This window comes from Pelophylax lessonae (assembly GCF_965119305.1).
Source record: "Pelophylax lessonae genome assembly, chromosome: 1".
NCBI classification, from domain to species: Eukaryota; Metazoa; Chordata; class Amphibia; order Anura; family Ranidae; genus Pelophylax; species Pelophylax lessonae.
The window spans coordinates 737067264-737089150 of record NC_138768.1 but is presented as its reverse complement, the minus strand read 5'-3'; the positions used below and the strand labels follow the sequence as shown (position 1 = coordinate 737089150).

The following is a 21887-nucleotide window of genomic DNA, read 5'->3' as shown; positions in this document are numbered from 1 at the left end:
GGGAGGGGTTGTCCCTGAAGTGTTCATCTCCATCTGCTTTGTGTTTGATTAAACAGTTAATTCTGGATGACTCCAAAGCTTGTACTGTCGAGTTCTTGGGGTAACTATAGCCAGATTCACGGATCCCGTGTTCCAGAGCTTTAGGAAGCAGGTTACTGGCGGAGATACCCAGTCGGTGGTGTCCGGATTCCGTCACAATATCTATGCTACCAGCATTAGTGTGTGCTGTAAAATGCCTCCAGCATTGCTTACACACACACTTATCTTACTCATTTTTAAATTTAGTTTGCATAGACCAAGTTTGTGAACATAAAATTAACCAGTGCAATTACCTTACTACGGTGTGTGTGCAAACAATGAACTCTGGCCTAGAATTCCACTGATGATAGGTGATGTAGTACCGTGTTTGCAGCCATATCCATTGCTGCCCTTTTGTAAGGAAACGATAGTAACAAGACTTGCCTTTTCCATACTGCATCACTACAAAAAAAAAAAAAAGTACAGCATTAGCTTAAGGCCTCATGCACCCTGGATGATATAAAAAAAACATCAGAAGAAAACTGTATTTGTAGGAGGCATTTGTTAGCTTTTTTTTTAGCTTTTCTCAGCTGTAGCGTTCGTTTTTCAGCTTTTTTTTCTAGCAAAACTATACTCCCACAAAAGCTTATGGCTCAAAAACATTAATAAACGCGGAATAGCTGCGTGTTTCGGCATTTTTCAGCAGTTTTATGCTTTTATCAGTTAGAGCGTTTTTACAGCTGAAAAACTCCTCTTCAAATCCACTACTGTAGTTCTCTGGGTTTTTTTTTTCAGCCAGAAAACGCCCCTGCCAAAATCTGCTGATAACAGTTTATGAGTTTACTGGCAGCAGAAAAAAAAAATAGAAAGGCCTGATGCCAAAAACAGCAGCCGTAAAAATGCCCAGTGTGCATAAGGGCATAAAATGTGCACTTATTTAACTGCTTCCATAAAAATCGGTGGGTGTCATTTGTTAAAATATAACAAAATGTGTGGCGCTAGTGTATCCTAGATAACTCTAGTAAACAAATAAATGTGTATAGAAAATGGTGAATAATTGAAATGATCAATATCTCTTATCTAAACAAAGGTAATATAAAACATAATACATATAATGCAGTGAGCTACAAATTGTTAAAACGTGAATCTTTGATAAGTGATCTAAGTGAATGTTGAGTAACACTGTAAATAGATCTACCACTACCAATATCAAGAAGGCTTACTAGAACAAATGGACCCAGTTTAGCATACGCCTATTGGGTCAATAGAGGCAGTGGTGAGTATACACCTAGTATGGAAGGGGAGAAGGTAGTTGCAATCTTTTACACGGCTTTCCACTTATCTCTCCACACCCCTGAATTTTCTGTAGGCCACATGGAACGCAATGGCACAAATGGAGCTCGACCGAGATGAAACGCGTTGGATCGAGCTCCATTTGTGCCATTGCCTTCCATGTGGTTTACAGAAAATTGTATTGAAATCGCTTTTTTATCTACATAATTGTAAGTGTTTTTTTTTTTCCAACAGAGAGTTTATTGAAAAAACAAATGCAGTACAAATAGGATAGCATATAGAAAAAAAAAACAGTACGGTGAACAGCGAACAGCATCAATCAGGTACAACAATACAGACATTTCACGTTAAACAATTGTCGTGACATGTGAGGGATATATACATCTAGTATGTCAGGTACAGTCCATTTTTGCCCAGCAGCAAATACCAATACAATGACAGGAGAACGTGTGAAATCAGAACCCAGCGTGGCGAGGGCCGTAACCAGTGCAATTCTATATATTCGTGTCCGGAAAACTTACCCACCCGTCCCAGATCTTATCGAACTTGGCAGGGTTCCCCCTATGCTTATAAAGTAGTTTGTGGAAGGGGACTATGGAGTTAACCTCACGTAGCCATGCACTAAAGGTTGGTGGGTCACTATGCATCAATTGTAAGTGTTTTTAACCTTCAATAAACTCCTTACTGTATGGTTTTACACTATGTAGAGGCTTTTTGTCTTTTTCCTCTGGATCATTCATCTAATTGGAGAAGACTTAATCCATGCCTCATTGCGACTTGGCGGTCCCCCTACTGAGCTGTCTCCATTGTTGGTGGAAGTAGAACATTCAAGGGTGTGAAGAGCAAAGTGGAAAGCGGTGAAAGATTGCAACTACCTTCTCCCCTTCCATACTAGGTGTATATACACCACTGCCTCTACTGACCCAATAGGCATATGCTAAACTGGGTCCATTTTGTTCCGGTAAGCCTTCTTGATGTTGGTGGTGGTTGATCTATTCACAGTGTTACTCAACATTCACTTTGATCACTCATTGAAGATTAACGTTTTTACATCAGACTGGACTTTGTGGAACTTTTTTCCTTCTTTCTTTCTCATCACTCCTAAGTGTCACAGTACATTCAAGCGTGTACCATTGAACCAATTTGTAGCTCACTGCATTATACAGGTCCTTCTCAAAAAATTAGCATATTGTGATAAAGTTCATTATTTTCTGTAATGTACTGATAAACATTAGACTTTCATATATTTTAAATTCATTACACACAACTGAAGTAGTGCACGCCTTTTATTGTTTTAATATTGATGATTTTGGCATACAGCTCATGAAAACCCAAAATTCCTATCTCAAAAAATTAGCATATTTCATCCGACCAATAAAAAAAAAGTGTTTTTAATACAAAAAAAGTCAACCTTCAAATAATTATGTTCAGTTATGCACTCAATACTTGGTCGGGAATCCTTTTGCAGAAATGACTGCTTCAATGCGGCGTGGCATGGAGGCAATCAGCCTGTGGCACTGCTGAGGTGTTATGGAGGCCCAGGATGCTTCGATAGCGGCCTTGAGCTCATCCAGAGTGTTTCTCAACTTTCTCTTCACAACATTCCACAGATTCTCTATGGGGTTCAGGTCAGGAGAGTTGGCAGGCCAATTGAGCACAGTAATACCATGGTCAGTAAACCATTTACCAGTGGTTTTGGCACTGTGAGCAGGTGCCAGGTCATGCTGAAAAATGAAATCTTCATCTCCATAAAGCTTTTCAGCAGATGGAAGCATGAAGTGCTCCAAAATCTCCTGATAGCTAGCTGCATTGACCCTGCCCTTGATAAAACACAGTGGACCAACACCAGCAGCTGACATGGCACCCCAGACCATCACTGACTGTGGGTACTTGACACTGGACTTCAGGCATTTTGGCATTTCCCTCTCCCCAGTCTTCCTCCACACTCTGGCACCTTGATTTCAGAATGACATGCAAAATTTGCTTTCATACGAAAAAAGTACTTTGGACCACTGAGCAAAAGTCCAGTGCTGCTTCTCTGTAGCCCAGGTCAGGCGCTTCTGTTGCTGTTTCTGGTTCAAAAGTGGCTTGACCTGGGGAATGCGGCACCTGTAGCCCATTTCCTGCACACGCTTGTACACGGTGGCTCTAGATGTTTCTACTCCAGACTCAGTCCACTGCTTCCGCAGGTCCCCCAAGGTCTGGAATCGGTCCTTCTCCACAATCTTCCTCAGGGTCCGGTCACCTCTTCTCGTTGTGCAGCGTTTTCTGCCACACTTTTTCCTTCCCACAGACTTCCCACTGAGGTGCCTTGATACAGCACTCTGGGAACAGCCTATTCGTTCAGAAATTTCTTTCTGTGTCTTACCCTCTTGCTTGAGGTTGTCAATGATGGCTTTCTGGACAGCAGTCAGGTCGGCAGTCTTACCCATGATTGCGGTTTTGAGTAATGAACCAGGCTGGGAGTTTTTAAAAGCCTCAGGAATCTTTTGCAGGTGTTTAGAGTTAATTAGTTGATTCAGATGATTAGGTTAATAGCTCGTTTAGAGAACCTTTTCATGATATGCTAATTTTTTGAGATATGAATTTTGGGTTTTCATGAGCTGTATGCCAAAATCATCAATATTAAAACAATAAAAGGCTTGCACTACTTCAGTTGTGTGTAATGAATCTAAAATATATGAAAGTCTAATAACCTAATAAGTCTTATCAGTAGATTACAGAAAATAATGAACTTTATCACAATATGCTAATTTTTTGAGAAGGACCTGTATGTATTATGTTTTATTACCTTTGTTTAGATAAGAGATATTGATAATTTCAATTATTCACTATTTTCTAGGATACACTAGCGCCGCACATTTGGTTAAAATTTTGTATACAGACTGTCTTCTGCTGTGCTGGCTGCTCTCTTATGACTTTTTAGCACAGTATTATTTGGTTTTTATTCATTTGTTAAATGCCATTTCCTTAGGGACTGTGCTCATGAACACAGTAAGGCCTTCAATACTAGTGTTTTGTTTGCACATATTTTAGTTATAGTTCACTGAGCTCTACAAAAAACAATGTGCACAGGGTGCATGTTTCCCTGTACTACAATACAATTAAAATTGCTTCTAATCAAAGATGTAGCTGTAAAAAGCCACCTACAATGTTCATGGCATTTTGCAAGATTTTCCAGATCATCCACATGGTAATAATCATATCCAGAAGTACCCAGCACTTCAAAAGGTAGATATCCTATTATAGGAGGAGCCCTAAAAACAAATAGATGATCAATTAAAAGATATTCAATCCAATATTACCAGCAATACTAGAACATGAAGCTCCACAATACCACGCTACAGATAATGCGCCTTCTGAAAACTGAATGACTGTGGGTATGCTCATTTATATTTCACTATCAAGAAGAATTTAGAAATACTGTACTGAATAGATCTTGTAAGCAGTTAGTAGGAAACTTACAATATATTATCAAAAGTATTGGGACACCTGCCTTTACACGCACTTGAACTTTAATGGCATCCCAGTCTTATTCTGTAGGGTTCAGGATTGAGTTGGCTCACCCTTTGCAGCTATAACAGCTTCAACTCTTCTGGGACGGCTGTTCACACGGTTTAGGAATGCGTCTATGGGAATGTTTGACCATTCCACTTGTGAAGAAGTCAGGCACTGATTTTGGAAAGAAGGCCTGGCTCACAGTCTCCTCACTAATTGTTCTATCGTGTTGAGGTCAGGACTCTGTGCAGGCCAGTCAAGTTCCTCCACCCCCAAACTCGCTAATCCACGTTTTATGGCCCTTGGCTTGTGCACTGGTCCAAATCATTTGGTAGAGAGGAGATTATAGTGTGGGGTTGCTTTCCAAGGATTGAGGTTGGTCCCTTAGTTTCAACGAAGGGAACTCAAGGCATCAGCATACCAAGACATTTTGGACAATTTAATGCTCCCAACTTTGTGGGAACAGTTTGGGGATGGTCCCTTCTTGTTCCAACATGACTGAGCACCAGTGCACAAAGCAAGGTCCATAAAGACATGGATTAATGAGTTTGGGGGGGGGGGGGGGGGACTTGACTGGCCTGTACATAGCCCTGACCTCCACCTGAAAGAACACCTTTGGGAAGACTGCAGGCCAGACATTCTCATCCAAAATTAGTGACTAAACTCACAAATGCGCTTCTGGAAGAATGGTCAAACATTCCGATAGACACACTCCTAAACCTTGTGAACAGCCTTCCCAGAAGAGTTGAAGCAGTTATAGCTGCAAAGGGTGGGCCAACTCAATATTGAACCCTACGGACTAAGACTGGGATGTCATTAAAGTTAATGTGCGTGCAAAAGGCAGCCGTCTCAATACTTTTGACAATATAGTGTATGTACATTGTATGTTCATTGCTGCTTTACTCTACAACACATCCTTGAAAACATTTCAAATATACTATTCATGTATTAACATACAAAACAATGATCACATAACCAACACATCAAAGAAAGCAACATACAAAAGCACATGAATAAAATCACACACGGCATTGAAAAAACGCACAATATATACTGAATGACCATGACTTTTTACACTTAGAAAAAGGTAACAGAACTAGCTTAAAACAGCATACCACATCTTGTTAATAGAATAAATAGGCTCTCGTTCCCTAAGGCTCACACACACAAGGTAGGTCAAGAGCTTCTTCTCTGCAATCAACTTTTGTTTGTAGGTTACAATTTTAAAATACTGAACTATCAGGAGGGATTGTAAAGCTGCAGCAAAAAATAGAACATAACATCAATTCAAGTGGGAATATCTACAACTGTGGTCTAGCTTTTTGGAAGATTACCGCTTTTTTTTGTACATTTTGAATGTACTGGAGACTGTAATGATGTATGCCTAGCTGGAAGTAACATTAAAATAAATTGTTATTGTGTACCGACATCAAAAGAGCAACCCCACTTACCTGTGGTCCAAAAAGAGAAATTTCCATTCTAGGCTGTGTCTAGATGTAAACTCCTCATTAGGTTCCTCCACAGTGCACATTTCCTGGTGGATTACAAACAGCCCGATATGACCAACATATGTGTAAAACAATAAAAAAAACATATATACGTCTCTCTGGAAACCACTATAATTAGTACGCATTGCTATGACTACAGCCAATCACAACCACAGGCGAAGGATCAGCACATGGGTCTTGTCTCTTTTCTAATGTATAAAAGCAAGGAAATTTCTCATCTAAATGTATGTAAACCACATATGGGGCGAACGCACTGAGGAAGAAATGTCCAGGATTGACAATCCAACCTCAGTGCCGGTGTGTGTGTTAGAAACACACCCCCAGGCTTACATTTAACCCCTTAGTGTCATTAGTACAGTAAAAGTGCTTATTTTTAGCACTGATTACTGTAGTAATGTCACTGGTCCCCCCAAAAGTGTCATAAATGTCAGTTAGGGGTCTGATCAGTCCGCCGCAATGTCGCAGTACCGTTACAAATCGCAGCCATTACTAGTAAAAAAAAACAATAAAAATGACATAAATCTTACCCGTAGTTAGTAGACGCGATAACTTTTGCGCAAACAATCAAAATTCGCTTATTGCGATATTTACCAAAAATATGTAGCAGAAAACAAATAGGCCTAAAATGTTAAAAAAAATGAATTTTTGTAAAATCTTACCTGTAAAATTCCTTTCTCTGAGTCTTCCGACAGTCGCCGCCTCCTCTAAGTCATCACTATTGGGTATTGACTTCTGCTCCGCAGGAGTAGCTAGGCATAAGTATTAGTCAAAAGAACAAATGCATTTGCATATACACACCCATGGGGGCTGTCCCACTGGTCAATACCCCCCTGCAGTAACCACTCCCAACTCAGTTTGGTAGCATAGCAGTAGGTAATAAGAACACAACCCCAAAAGAGGGGCGGGGGCGGAGACTGTCGGAGGACTCAGAGAAAGGAATTTTACAGGTAAGATTTTACAAAAATTCAGTTTTCTCTTACGTCCTCCGACAGTCGCCGCCTCCTCTAAGTCATCACTATTGGGATGTCCCAAAGCAGTGTAGACATGAGGGGTGGGAGACGCAACCGTAGAAAGGCAACGCAGTACCCACATCAGAGAAAGGAACCTTACCAGCACAGTAAGGGAACCTTCTGGGCAACAGAAAAAAACAAGGCTCAACAGGAGCAACATCCCAGGAAAGAAAATACCAACAGCCAGGGACCCACAAAAAAACACAAGGGTCCTTCATGGCACAGCCGCACTGAGAACTTTGCGGCCAAAGGAGGCATCAGCTGATGCCAGAACATCTACCTTGTAGAATTTGGAAAAGGTGTGCACCGACGACCAAGTCGCAGCCTTGCACACCTGGGCCACCGAGGCACGATGCCAATAGGCCCAGGACGCACTCACAGATCTGGTAGAGTGCTCCTTAACAGGGGAGGGTGGAACCCGTTCCTTCAAAGCATAAGCCTGTTCAATGGTCTGTCTGATCCATTTGGCAATAGTCGCTGCAGATGCAGCCATGCCCTTCCGAGGTCCCTCAGGAAGGACAAAGAGGGAATCCGTCCACCGAAAGGATTCCATAGACGACAGGTAAACCCCGATCGCCCTGACAACATCCAAGGAATACAAAGAGACCTCCTTAGGATGCTTAGGCTTCGTACAAAGCGAAGGCAGGACAATGTCCTCATTAAGGTGGAACTCAGAGACCACCTTGGGAAGAAAAGACAGGTGTGGCCGCAAGACCACCTTATCCTTGTGAATTATCAAGTAAGGAGAACGGCAAGATAACGCCACCAGCTCTGATACTCTGCGAGCCGAAGTGATCGCCACTAAGAAGGAAACCTTCTTAGACAGCAGAGGCAACGATATCTCCCGGATGTTTTCAAAGGGAGCGCGCTGTAACACGGACAGAACAAAGTTCAAGTCCCATGGAGGTAAAGGCTCCTTACTGGGAGGAGCCAAATGTCGCACACCTTGAATGAAGGTGCGAATCAAGGAATGAGATGCCACAGGGCGTTGGAAAAGAACCGCCAGTGCAGACACCTGGCCCTTTATTGTGGCCAGCGCCAGGCGCTGGTCCACTCCAGACTGGAGGAAAGCCAACACTCTCGACACCGAGTAAGAGCGAGGGGAGAACCCCCTGGACTCACACCAGGCGAAATAAGCTTTCCAGGTACGGTAATAGATTTTATCAGATGAGGGTTTCCTAGCCTTGATCAGAGTAGGGATAACCTCAGGGGAGAGACCCCTGTCCCTCAAGACCTGGGTCTCAACAGCCAGGCCGTTAAAGCCAGCGACTGTAAAGCAGGATGGAAGATCCCTGAGACAGTAGATCTTCCCGCATTGGCAGCCGCCACTGCCAGGTGAACAACGTCGGCGTACCATGACCAGCGTGGCCAGTCCGGCGCCACCATAATCACCAGGTGCGGTTCCGAGGCTAACCTGCGGAGGAACCTGGACAACAACTGAATCGGTGGAAAGGCATACATCAGACGATACTGATGCCAAGGGGCCACCAACGAGGATCGCGCGTTCTTGCCACGAACCTTTCCACCTTTTGGTTTAGCCGAGATGCGAACAGATCCACGTCCAGGGATCCCCACTTCGCACACAGCATTTGGAAGACCTCCGGGTGCAGGGACCATTCCCACTGGTCCAGGGTCTGGCGGCTCAGATAGTCGGCCTGCCAATTCTCCACACCCGAAATGTGAACTGCCGAAATTGCCGGAACATGAGTCTGGGCCCAAGACAGAATGTCGGTCACCTCCCGGGCCGCACGGGCACTTCTGGTGCCCCCTTGGTGGTTGATGTAAGCCACCGCGGTAGCATTGTCCGTCTGTACCCGAACAGGACGGCCCCGAAGTCGATCCAACCACTGGAAGAGACAGAGCTTGATCGCCCGCAATTCCAGCACATTGATCGGAAGGGAGGATTCCTCCTCCGACCAAGTGCCCTGGGCAGACCGGTTTCCCAGGACTCCACCCCAGCCCGACAGGCTGGCATCCGTGGTAATTACTGTCCACAGTAATGGACGGAAGGACTTGCCTTCCGACACCGCCGGGGACTGGAGCCACCACAGAAGATCCATTCTGGTCCGGCGACTCAATGAGACACTCAGATCCAGGGACTGAGGCAGTCTGTCCCACCTGGCCAGGATCTCCGCTTGGAGAGACCGTGTGTGAAACTGAGCAAAGGGTATCGCCTCGAAGGCTGAAACCATCAACCCCAGGCCCCGCATACAGGTCCTGAGTGACAAGGACGGATTGTCCCTGAGGGACCTGATCTCGTCCTGCAAGGTCCGGAGCTTGTCCTAGGGCAAAAACACCTTTGCCTGAGCAGAATCCAGGATCATTCTCAGATAGAGAAGACGAACCGATGGAGACAACGTCGACTTCTGTACGTTGATGGTCCATCCAAACTCCTGGAGCATCTGTACCGTGTTGGACAGATCGCGCAGTAGGTCCTGGCTGACACTCGACCTTAGCAGGAGATCGTCCAGATATCCCAAGACCGCAATGCCCCAAGCCCTTAGCAGGCCCAGAACCGGTGCCAGCACTTTGGTAAAGACCCTTGGAGCCGAAGCGAGACCAAAAGGTAATGCCACAAACTGATAGTGGTCCTCCGCTATTGCGAACCGAAGGTACCTCTGGTGACCCTCGAAAATGGGGATGTGTAGGTACGCATCCTATAGGGCTATGGAGGCCAGGAATTCCCCTGGACTCAGGGAGGCCACCACCGAACGAAGAGATTCCATACGGAACTTTCAAACGCGCACAAAGCGGTTCAGCGCTTTCAGGTCCAGAATAGGAAGCACTTTGCCCTCCTTTCTGGGCACAGTGAACAGATTGGAATAAAATCCCCGAAACCTGTCCCGATGAGGCACCGGGACAATCACCCCCTGGGCAAGGAGGTCCTGCACTGCTTGATGCAGGTCCTGCAGACGCCCTGGAGGCAAATGAAGATTTGAGGGAAAAAATCTGTCCGCCGGCCAGGAAAGGAATTCGATCTTGTACCCAGATCGAATGATTTCCTGAACCCACCTGTCCGGAATACGGAGCAGCTAAGGTTGGAGGAAACCGCGCAAACGTCCCCCCCACCCCTTGACCCGCCGAGCCGGCATTGCCGGACTTCTGCTTGCCTGCCCAGGGCTTCTTCTGGCTACCTTGGCCCTTGAAGGGCTTGCCCTTGGATTGGTTGCGAAAGGCACGAAAGGACCCCTGAGTGGATCGAGAAGTAGAACCCCGCTTGCCACGAAAGGACTTGTTCTTCGGGTTCTGGGGCAGCAAGGTGCTCTTGCCCCCCGTGACGCCTTTTACCAAGGTATCCAATGCCTCGCCAAAAAGGCGAGAACCAGCATAGGGAAAATTCAGCAACTGTTTTCCGAGACGACTGGTCAGCCGACCAGCTCTTCAGCCAGATCAGGCGGCGGTTAAGCACCACAACACTAGAGAGGAGCGCTACCAAAGGGGCCTCATTTAAGGCCGCATCACACAAATACATGACTCCTTGGTGAATTTGATCCACCATGGCCAGCCTGGCAGGTGGAACAGAATCAGACACAAGGTTGCTCCTAAGCACCTTAGTCCAATCAGCCACCGCCTGAGCCACCAGAACGGACGCGAAAACAGGTTTGAGCAAGGAACCCGCCACCGTGTAGGAATGGCGGGCTAGAGACTCCAACCGTCTGTCCGTGGGATCCCGAAAAACCGGGGTCTCCTCAGTAGGAATCAAGGTAGCCTTGTTTAACAAGGCCACAGTGTGATCCACCTGTGGGGGCACACACCATCGTGATTTCGTAGCCGGTGCAAAAGGATAAAGCAGTTTAAACCGACTAGGTACCAGGAAGGGCCGTTTCAAAGTGTGCCACAGTTCATTAACAGTGTAATGAAACTCAGCTGGGCAGGGAAAAACCTGCGCCGACTTGCGGGTCCTGTGTGTCCCAAAACGAGGACACAATGCCCGGAGGATTGGGCTCATCCTCCAAATGTAGTGTTTCCTTAACAGAAACAATAAATTCATCCATGGTCGCGCGTTCTTCAGGCGACCCCGGGGGAGAATCATCAACTCCCTCCACCTCCGCCTCCCCCTCAGACCCCAGCGGGTCTAAGGATGAGCGAGACCCCGAAAAGGGCACGTCCGCCGCAGCAGCCATATCACCATCAGAATCAGAGGAGAGAGATAATCTGGGCCTCTTTCTAGCAGAACGTTCAGCCATCAGCACCTCCATTTTGGACACTAAGGACGCCACTACAGCGGCCAAATCAGGTATAACAGGGGCCACAGCAGGACTGGGGTCCCCCACCAGGGCTGGAGGGAATTTGTTGTCCTGAGAATCCATTGCCCAAGGTGAAAAATAACAGTGCAATAAAAAAGGGAACTGTCCCTTTAACACCGCTGCGGAGTGCGCAGCCCACCACTATGTGAACAGTGACAAAAGACCCCCAAAAGGAGAAGAAAACTGAGCCAGAAATGACAAAACAGAAGGTTATGGAAGAGAAAGTCTGCAGAGCCCACAGAGTGTTGCCACCTAGGTCGCTGCTTCAGAGGAAAAGGAAGTGAGGTCAGAAGAGGCTGAACTATAAGCTGCAAAGGACTCAGGGAAAATGGCTGCCCATAGAACTGAATGGGAGACTTCGGGAAAATGGCCGCCGAACATGTGCGGAAGGATCGTTCTGCCACACGCAAGATGGCGTCGGATGGCGCCAAAACAGCATGTAATACAGCCCAAAGAGAGGCCAACATGCTTGCACCCCCAGTGAAACACCCAAGTGACACAGGGAAGGGGGCTCCCACAAATACACAGCACCGCAGTGTATGTACAAAAAGACCCCACGGGGATCACAAAACAAGGAGGCCCACACCGGCACAGACATGGGGGACACACAGCAACACAGGACTGCCACCCCACACAGAGGCCCCACACAGAAGTACTTACCTGTACCAGATGGCGTGGGGAGCCTCTCAGAATGGAAAGCCGCTGTCCTCATCTGACAGGGAATGCCGTTAGCCAGGGACAATATACTGCAGCACCGCAGATGTGTCCAGTGAGGTAGCCACCTCACGGCTGCATCCCTGCTGCGAGCAGGGATGGGTCGTTTATAATGCCAGGACGAACCATGGCTGAACGCTCTGAATCCCTCTGACCCTCTGCCCTGTAGAACCAGGGCGGTCAGTCCGAATCCCAGCTCCGCATGAATCCATCTTCATCCGAAGAATCGACTAAACTAAAGCTGACAAGCTGACAAAATAAACAGCTAGTAAATCAAAGAAAAAACTGAAATTTTCAAAGAAAATCAAATAAAAAAAAGATTAGAAAGGATGAGACTGTAGCCCCAGCACAGGGAAGCCTAACTACTCCTGACGCTAGGCAGAAAGAAACTGAGTTGGGACTGGTCACTGCAGGGGGGTATTGACCAGTGGGACAGCCCCCATGGGTGTGTATATGCAAATGCCTTTGTTCTTTTGACTAAGTCTTATGCCTAGCTACTCCTGCGGAGCGGAAGTCAATACCCAATAGTGATAACTTAGAGGAGGCGGCGACTGTCGGAGGACGTAAGAGAAAAATTTTTTTAGGGAATGTTATATAGCAGAATGTGAAATATATATATATATATATATATATATATATATATATATATATATATATTTTTTTTTTTTTAGAATTCTAGCTCCTTTTTTTGTTTATAGCGCAAAAAAAAAAAAAAAAAAAAAAAAAAAAAAAAAAAAAATCGCACAGGTGACCAAATACCACCAAAATAAAGCTCCATTTGTGGGGGGGGGGGGGGGGGGGGTTGGGAAGGACATCAATATTGTTTAGGTACAGTGTTGCACGACCGCGCAATTGTTCATTAAAGTAACCAAGTGCCGATTCGCAAAAAATGGCTTGGTCATTAAGGGGGCAAATCCTTCAGGTCCAGAAGTGATTAAAGTAGTAAAGACTTTTTTTTTTTCCTTTTATTGTAAACATTAAAAATTGAAAGTCCTATGCATGCATACTTGAAAAACTTGTGTCTTGTGGCTTTTCTAGGTCTAACCAGCTGCTATTCAGTCACCATGCAGGGCCTGACATGACCTATGGCATTTTGGCTCTACTTTCTACCACCCTTCTAGTATGGTATTATGTTTCTATATTTGCATAGGGGACACAGATGATCACCGCACAAAACAGTGAGGCTGCCCAAGTCCTGTTCTGTGCTCTATCTTCTTATTCGATGACAGCTGCATTTTTTTTTTTTTTAATGTAATGCACCTCCTACTTATTGCCTAAAATATAAGTATATGGCAAAACTTTTTTTTTTTTTAGTTTTGGATAAAGTGGAGAGGGATTAGAACCCCCTCTCAGGTTTTAATACTGTCTGTGCCCCCATCAAGGAGATTCACCCTCTCTATTACCATCATCATTGAAAGTGAAAGAAAATCCTACATTTTGTGTTGCCCCCAGAAAAGTAATAGAGGGGAGATCTTCCAATGGAGACACTAGTTCTGGTGACCTGGAAGTCCCCAAAGAATTCCCTTAATTTGCAGTGATTTCCCCTTACTTCCTGTTAGGCTATGAGACAGGAAGTGAAGGGAAATCTCCGCAATAAGACAGATGGCAAAAAGAAATCTGACAGGGGTTATAACCCCCCTGTGCTCTATACAAAATGGAAAAAAAAAAAAAGTTTTGCCTATTGTTCTACTTTAAGAATAGACTAGACAAGGTGGCATATGGATAATACAATGTGCATAATTTGTAACTTGCAATTTGAGAGAGTTTGAAATTCAAAAAAATTATTTTTGCAAGATCTTACCATAAAATCTTTTTCTCTGATGTCCATCGACAGACGCAGCCTCATCTCCATGAGCTGAGTGGGTTTATTCTCCTCCCATCAGGAGTAGCCCAGGCAGGAAAACTTGACTACAGACGCCCATGGGGCTGTCCCTCCAGGCATAAACCCTCACTGCACAACCCAGCACATCAGTTTAGTTTAAAAATAGTGAAGACATCAGAACCAACTCCAAACAGAGGGGCAGGTGCTGCGTCTGTCGATGGACATCAGAGAAAAAGATTTTACGGTAAGATCTTACAAAAAATCTTATTTTCTCTATCGTCCATCGACAGACGCAGCCTCATCTCCATGAGCTTAATGGGACGACCCAAAGTAGTATAGTCATGAGGAGTGGGAAAAACGCAACCAGACAGTAACGTCAACTCCAAAAGGCTAAACGTAGCCAACCGGACAACATGAAGCTCAACCAAACAACAGGAGCTCACCCAGATAACAGACCCAAACCAGAAGTACAAACAAAATTCTCTTATGAAACAGCAGCAAAACCATGCGGCCGAAAGAGGCATCCGAAGAAACCAACAAATCCACCTTGTAAAATTTGGTAAAGGTGTGCACAGACGACCAAGTTGCTGCCTTACAAACTTGCACAATAGTGGCCTGATGGTGAAAAGCCCAAGAGGCACTCAGCGCTCTAGTCGAATGCTCCTTCACAGGGAAAGGAGGAACCTGACCCTTGATCGAATAAGCCTGAACAACCATCTGCCTGATCTATCTCGAAATGGTCGCAGTGGACGCAGCCAAACCTTTGCGAGGACTGTACGGAAGGACAAAGAGAGTCCGACTTCCTGAAGGACTCAGTAACTGTCAGATAAACCCTTATCGCCTGAACCACATCCAGAGAGTGCAAGGCAACTTCCTTGTGATGTTTAGGCTTAGGACATAAGGAAGGCAACACAATGTCTTAATTCAGGTGAAAATCCGACACCACCTTAGGAAGAAAGAACGGATTAGGTTGGAGGACCACTTATCTCTGTGGACCACCAAATAAGGCGAATGAAAGGACAATGCTGCCAACTCAGACTCTGCGGGCAGACGTGATAGCCACTAGGAAAGCAACCTTCTGGGACAAAGAAAGCCGAGAAATCTCCTAAAATTTTCAAAAGGAGGCTTTTGAAGAACCGACAAAACCAGATTTAGATCCCACGGCAGTAACGGGGATCTCCTCGGAGGGGCCAAATGACGTACCCCCTGAACGAAGGTGCGAATCAAACTATGAGTTGCCAACAGACCTTGGAAGTAAATAGCCAAGGCCGAAACCTGGCCCTTGACAGTACCCAACGTCAAGCGCTGCTCAACCCCTTTTGCAAAAAGGTCAAAACCCTAGCTATAGAAAACAAGCAAGGGTGCAGCTGCAGTGATTCACACCAAGAAATGTACGATTTCCACGTACGATGATAGATCTTCCTAGCCTTCTAAAGGGTAGGAATCAAAGAAACAGAAAGACCTTTATCCCTTAACACCTTGCTTTCAACAGCCAAGCCGTTAAAACCAGCGACCATAAAGTAGGATGGAAGATCGGTCTCAGATAGCAGATCTTCCCGCAAGGGAAGACGCCACGGAGGATCCACGACCATTTTTACCAGCTCTGTGTACCAAGACTGCTGAGGCCAGTCTGGTGCCACCATAACGATAGGAATACACTCCATCGCCACCCTGCAAAGAAACTTTGGCAGGAGAACGAGTGGAGGGAAGGCATAGATCAGGCGATACTGACTCCAAGGAGCCACCAGAGCATCTGTGGCGTCGGCCAGAGGATCCCGAGACCTGGCCACAAATCTCTCAACTTTCCTGTTGAGGCAAGATGCAAACATATCCACGTCCGGGGTCCCCCACCAGACTCACAGGAGATGAAACGCCTCCAGATGCAGGGACCACTCTCCCTGATCCAACACCTGACGACTCAGGTAATCCGCTTGCCAATTCTCCACACCCAGGATGTGGACTGCGAAAAGAGCTAGAACATTGTGTTCTGCCCATACCAGAATCTCGGCCACCTCCTTGCCAGCCAGGGCACTCCTGGTGCCCCCTTGATGATTGATGTAAGCCACGGCCGTGGCATTGTTCGACTGGACCCGAACCGGAGAGCCGTGTAGCCGACTTGTCCAATGAAGCAGGCAGATCGGCAAGGAAGACTCTTTTCCGACGCCCAAGTCCCCTGAGTACAGAGCTTCCCCGGCACTCCACCCCAGCCTGATAGGCTGGCGTCCATTGTGACCACCATCCAAAATACCGGCAGGAAGGACTTGCCATGGCACAAGACAGGTGACTGGAGCCACCAAGAGAGCCGACTTCAACCGAATCTTCAGGTGCAACGACCGAGGATCTCTGTTCCATTTTGACAATCTCTTTCTGCAGCTGTCTCGTGTGAGGCTGAGCAAACGGGACTGCTTTGAAGGTCGAGACCATCAGACCCAGGACCCTCATGCAAGCCCGCAAGGAGGACTGATCGGCCTCCATCAGCATTTGAACCGCCCTTTGCAACTTCTGAAGCTTGTCCAAGGGAATGAAGACCCTTGCCAGAGCAGAGTCGAGGATCAGCCCCAGATAGGTGATCCGCACAGACGGAGTCAGGGCAGATTTGGCGACATTGATCGTCCACCCAAAGTCCTGAGGGGTGCGAATTGTGATGGAGAGGTTTTCCAGCAGACCCGAATGGTAAACTGCTCGCAACAGGAGATCATTCAGATGCCCCACAATGGAGATACCTAGTCAACGCAACAAGGCCAGTACAGGGGCTAGCACCTTGTTAAAAACTCTGGGAGCCAAGGCGAGACCAAAGGGTAACGCCACAAATTGAAACTGCTCCTTTGCCACCGCGAAGCGGAGGAATCGCTGGTGTCCTTTGAATATGGGGATGTGGAGATACGCATCTTTGAGGTCGATGTAAACCAGAAAATCCCCCTGATCCAAAGATGCCACTACCGACCGAATAGACTCCATTCAGAATTTCTGCACCCGCACAAAGCGGTTAAGAGCCTTGTGGTCCAGGATTGGACGCAACTTGCCCTCCCTTTCTGGGCACGGTGAATAGGTACCTACCTTGAATAGAAACCTTGAGAGTGTTCCTGTTGGGGAACTGGCACAATCACCTCTTAAGCCAGGAGATCAGCCTCCCGCAGATCCTTCAAACGCTCTGGAGACAGGTGAAGGTTTGACTGAAAAAACCTGTCCCCTGGCCAGGACCAGAATTCGATCTTGTACCCGAAACAAACCAGTTTGCGAACCCCATTCATCCTGAATGAAGGAAGCCCAGGTTTCCTGAAAGAAGCGTAGATGTCCCCCCACTCCTAAGACGGGTGAGGGCCCCCTTCACGCTGAAGAGGACTTGTTTGAAGCACAGGACTGACCGGCCTTGGACTTGCCCCAGGGTTTCTTAGAACCTCCAGAAGTTATGAACAGCTTACCTTGCGCCAGAGGCACGAAAAAAACATTTATGAGCAGAAAAGGACGGACCCTGCTTAGGGCAGGGTGTCTTACCCTTGGGGGATTGAGGAAGAAGAGTACTCTTCCCGCCAGTCAGGCCGTTGATCAACTTATCCAATGAGTCGCCAAACAACCTGTCTCCCAGAAAGGATCAGCTAAGGCTTTCTTTTAGAAATGTGGTCAGCCGACCAGCTCTTCAATCAGACCATGCGTCCTAAAACAATGCCCACGGCTGAGACCCTGGCCACCAGGGGAGCCGCATCCATAGAAGCATCACACAGGAACACCAGAGCTTGGATCACCTGGTCCAACCGTTCCAGCTGTTCCTGAGGAACAGTCTCGGGGTCCAAAGACTCCCGCAAACCCCTAATCCATTCCGTCACCATCTGTGAGACTAGCACAGACACAAAAAACGGTTTCCAAATGGACCCCGTCAGCACGTGAAGATGGCGGGAAAGGGATTACACCCGCCTGTCCACTGGATCCGTAAAAACTGGGGAATCCTCCACAGGCACAAGCGTAGACTTGTTTAATCTGGAAACAGGATGGTACCGTCCAACGGTTGAAAAACTTTTCAGCAAAAGGATACCAGCATCTAAAGAGTTTAGGCACCACTAACACGTGCTTAACGCGCCACCATTGGTCATTCACAATATCGTGAAAAGTGTCGGGGCAAGGGAAAACCTTGCCAGATTTCTGAGACTTCTGGGAGCCAAAAGTCACCCGTGTCCCTGCCGGTGTGGGCTCATCAGCCAATTTTAAAGTATCCATCACTGAAATAATTAAGGGGTTCCCCTAAATGTGACTTTTTAGGCACAGAAGGATCTAATAACGTGATAATCAATGATAATTTTAACAATGATAGTGATTTTATTAAATGTGTATAAACAAAATATTAAAAACATATACAAGCTCTACCAGATGACACAAATTTTCAACCAAATACTAGAACTTTAACCCGACATGTTTCGAAGATAATAAACTTTTAATAATAAAGTTTATAATCTTTGAAACATGTCGGGTTAAAGTTCTAGTATTTGGTTGAAAATTGGTGTCATCTGGTAGAGCTTGTATATGTTTTTAATATTTTGTTTATACACATTTAATAAAATCACTATCATTGTTAAAATTATCATTGATTATCACGTTATTAGATCCTTCTGTGCCTAAAAAGTCCCATTTAGGGGAACCCCTTTTCTGTGTACTGTTTATCAGGGATGTGGCACATTTGAACACTGGTCATATACACCCCCCTTTTCACTGAAATAATTAGGGCTTCCACCAAAGCGCGTTCCCGGGCTGCAACTAAAGACGACAGGTCCTCTTTACCATCTGACTGCAAGGACAGCGACCCCTCAAGAAGAGGAGCATCCGGGGCAACCACATCAGCCTCTGAATCAGGGGACACCTCCACAGATGAAGAAGGCCGCGGCCATTTACGGCTATCAACCCTTTTCATGACTAAATCAACTTTAGTCGCCAGGCTTTCCAGGGCAGTTGAAATCGCGGTCAGTGAATGTGATCCGGACTGTCCGGGAGTGGCACAGAGTGGGTCTAAGGGCGAAATACCAATTTGGGGACTCCATAGTACAATTTGCATAAAACTGATGTACTGTAGCTTTAAGAACGCCAATCTCGGTATCCACCACCGAACGCAGCAGTCTGCAAAGAGCCCCTTTAAACCAAACTGGTAGCAGAAAGTGCAAGGATATGCCTGCAGGGACCCTCAATACTTTTCCACCTCAGACACACAGCCTCCTGAATCTTCCACAGCATGGAGAGAGAAGCAGGAAGTGACCTCGGCTCAGCAGAAGGAAATGACCACACAGAAAGTAATGTTGCCTGATAGGGATACACTGTCAATAGTATAGCACCAGGGCTACACAAAGATGGATGCCCATAAAAAACATAGGAGGCTGCAAGGAAAATGGCTGCCCCATACAAGTCTATGGGGAAAAAGTTCCATTGTCCACACCTAAGATGGTGGCGCCCACGGCGCACCATGTTGCTAGGGACCGACACATGAAGGCCTCAGGAACCACAACAGGAACCAGCAAGCCCAAGGTACCATGTCCCCTCCTGCCCGAGCACCACAGGACTCCAGACACACAGCGCCCGCAGGGACAGGGAGAGGGAAGGACACACAGACCGGGCACCGGGCAGACCAGGGGGATCTCTTGGGAGGCAAAAATCCCATTATCCCCAGGGGAGGGCCCACATCCCCCACAAGGTCAGCAGGGGTAAGGGGGGCACATTTACTCACCATACCTTGGACCGTGTGGGCTCCGCTCCGGGCAGACTGCCTCCCACCCAAAGTGGGGGTGCTGCCAGCCGATGGGTACACTGCGACTCATGGCGTTCCAGGTCGACACGTCTCAGGGAGGCATCCGCTCACAGGCGCATCCCCCTCCGGATAAGGGGGCACCATCGTGGCTAGGCCTTGGTCTGAACTAAAACCTGCTCACGCTCGTAGGCCAGATTAGGGGGACCATAAGGATCTAGATTATCCAGTACGAAGTACGAAGCCCCAGCCGGCATCGTTGCTTGTAGATCACCAGGAAATTCTTCTCTGAACACTAGCTAGCGAGTAAAGAGAAATAAAAGAAAATATTCTGAAAAGAACAACAAAACTGAGACCAGAGTCCCAGTAGAAAACCTAGGTCTACTCCTTCTGTAGGCAGAAAACAAACTGATGTGCTGGGGGTTTATGCCTGGAGGGACAGCCCCCTGGGCATGTGTATTCAAATTTTCCTGCATAGACTACTCCTGATGGGAGGAGCATAAACCCACTCAGGTCATGGAGAGGAGGCTACATCTGTCAATGGAGGATAGAGAAAAGCTATGCTGGAATATTACTGTCAATGATTAAAACAATACACAGTTTTTACCTTAATAAACTGAGGTGTAGCTAATCTTACAGTTGCTACAAAGCAGACTCTCTCTTCATACGCAGGCCTGAGAGAACGCTGTAATGCACCATCAAACCCATTGTGTGTAGAACTGGGCACTGGAAACAAACAGTAAAAATATGTAAAAATATTCAGCATGATATAATTTCTCAACTGACTGGATCTCCACATACATTCCACCCTACACAAGCAGGGAAAAAAAAGAGTGAAAACGGGAAAGGTTACTATGGTATTGTTTTTCTACACCGTATGCGTTATGTAGATGTAGGTTAGCGTAATCCATGTATTTCGATCTGGTCAGAGGTGAAGATGAATGGCCATTTTTTGCCAAAGAGGGAAAGAAAATTTCTATTCATAATATGTGATGGTGCAAAATATGTTATGTTGTAGACAGCAGTTGTTGGTAAAATAATAAGACTTCATGCAGCGATTTCCTGCTATTAGGGACAGATGATCGCCCAGGGCACTAACCGTTTTCATCAAGGGATAAACATTTCTCCCCAACCACAGGTAATCATTACATGTGTGAATACATTTGAACATGCACAGCTGCTGTCAGCCTGTCATTGCTTTGTACAAGCTGAGTGACTTAACTATCTGCATCCAGCTGTGAATCTAGCCACAGGGATATGCTGGATTATTGCCACAGATGGCACTGAAATCCCATGTGAATGAGGCCTAGGTTACATCTTGGCTGGATAAAAAGGCAATTCATCAAAGTTTAGTGCATTTCCCTGAAAAGCCCAGGCTCTAATGCACGTTTATTCTATAGTGTTTCCTTGTAGTTTGTGAGAATAAATGGCAAAGGACCTGCTTCTGGCCTCAACACTTAAACAATACCCAATACCTACAAACAACCTTGATACTCTGTGCCTAACTGCAGTTAAAACTGTGGTTTTGAACAGAAAAGGAGAACTGTCTCATGAGGTTTTATTGCAGTCTTTGACTCTACTGGGCAGAATTACCCATACCATTTATTACTGTGAAACGAGAACAAAAAATTAGGAGAACAGGGACACCGATAAACTTACCAAGGTTGCACCCTTTCACCACTTTACTACCTACTACTGTGGAGATTTGCTATCACCCCCTCCTCCTGTGACCCCCATCGCAAGTACAGGAAGTGAGGAGAAATCACCCAGATGGAGACAAAGACAGCAAAAAAATAAAAAATTTAAAAACCCTACAAAAGGTTCCAGGGTTTTGTCTGCCTTCCAAAAGTATAAACGTCCCTTGATGTTTTTCCTGGTTATTGCATTGCAGCCTAGAACTAAAAGGTTTCATTCTTTTAAGACTTTGTACCAAGTGTGCACGACATACCTATAACTCTCAAGGTGCAAAAAAAAAAAAACGTAAAATCCATTTCTCTGATGTTCATTGACAGACAGCTCCTGATTCTTCTTAACCAATGGGTTATACTGCCCCCT

The 21887-nt window shown here is 46.2% G+C and overlaps 1 protein-coding gene across 3 annotated transcripts in view; it reads right to left on the bottom strand.

Annotated features, from left to right (window-relative positions):
• CLOCK (clock circadian regulator) overlaps positions 1–21887 on the bottom strand; it is a 391283-nt gene that overhangs the window by 95235 nt on the left and 274161 nt on the right. For all 3 annotated transcript variants that reach the window (XM_082245462.1, XM_082245463.1, XM_082245464.1), the window contains 4 exons: positions 20440–20558; positions 6261–6343; positions 4462–4568; positions 333–480 (listed from right to left, as the gene is read on the bottom strand). In XM_082245462.1, the coding sequence (XP_082101588.1) occupies positions 333–480; positions 4462–4568; positions 6261–6343; positions 20440–20558 (457 nt within the window). The remainder of the gene's footprint in view (positions 1–332; positions 481–4461; positions 4569–6260; positions 6344–20439; positions 20559–21887) is intronic.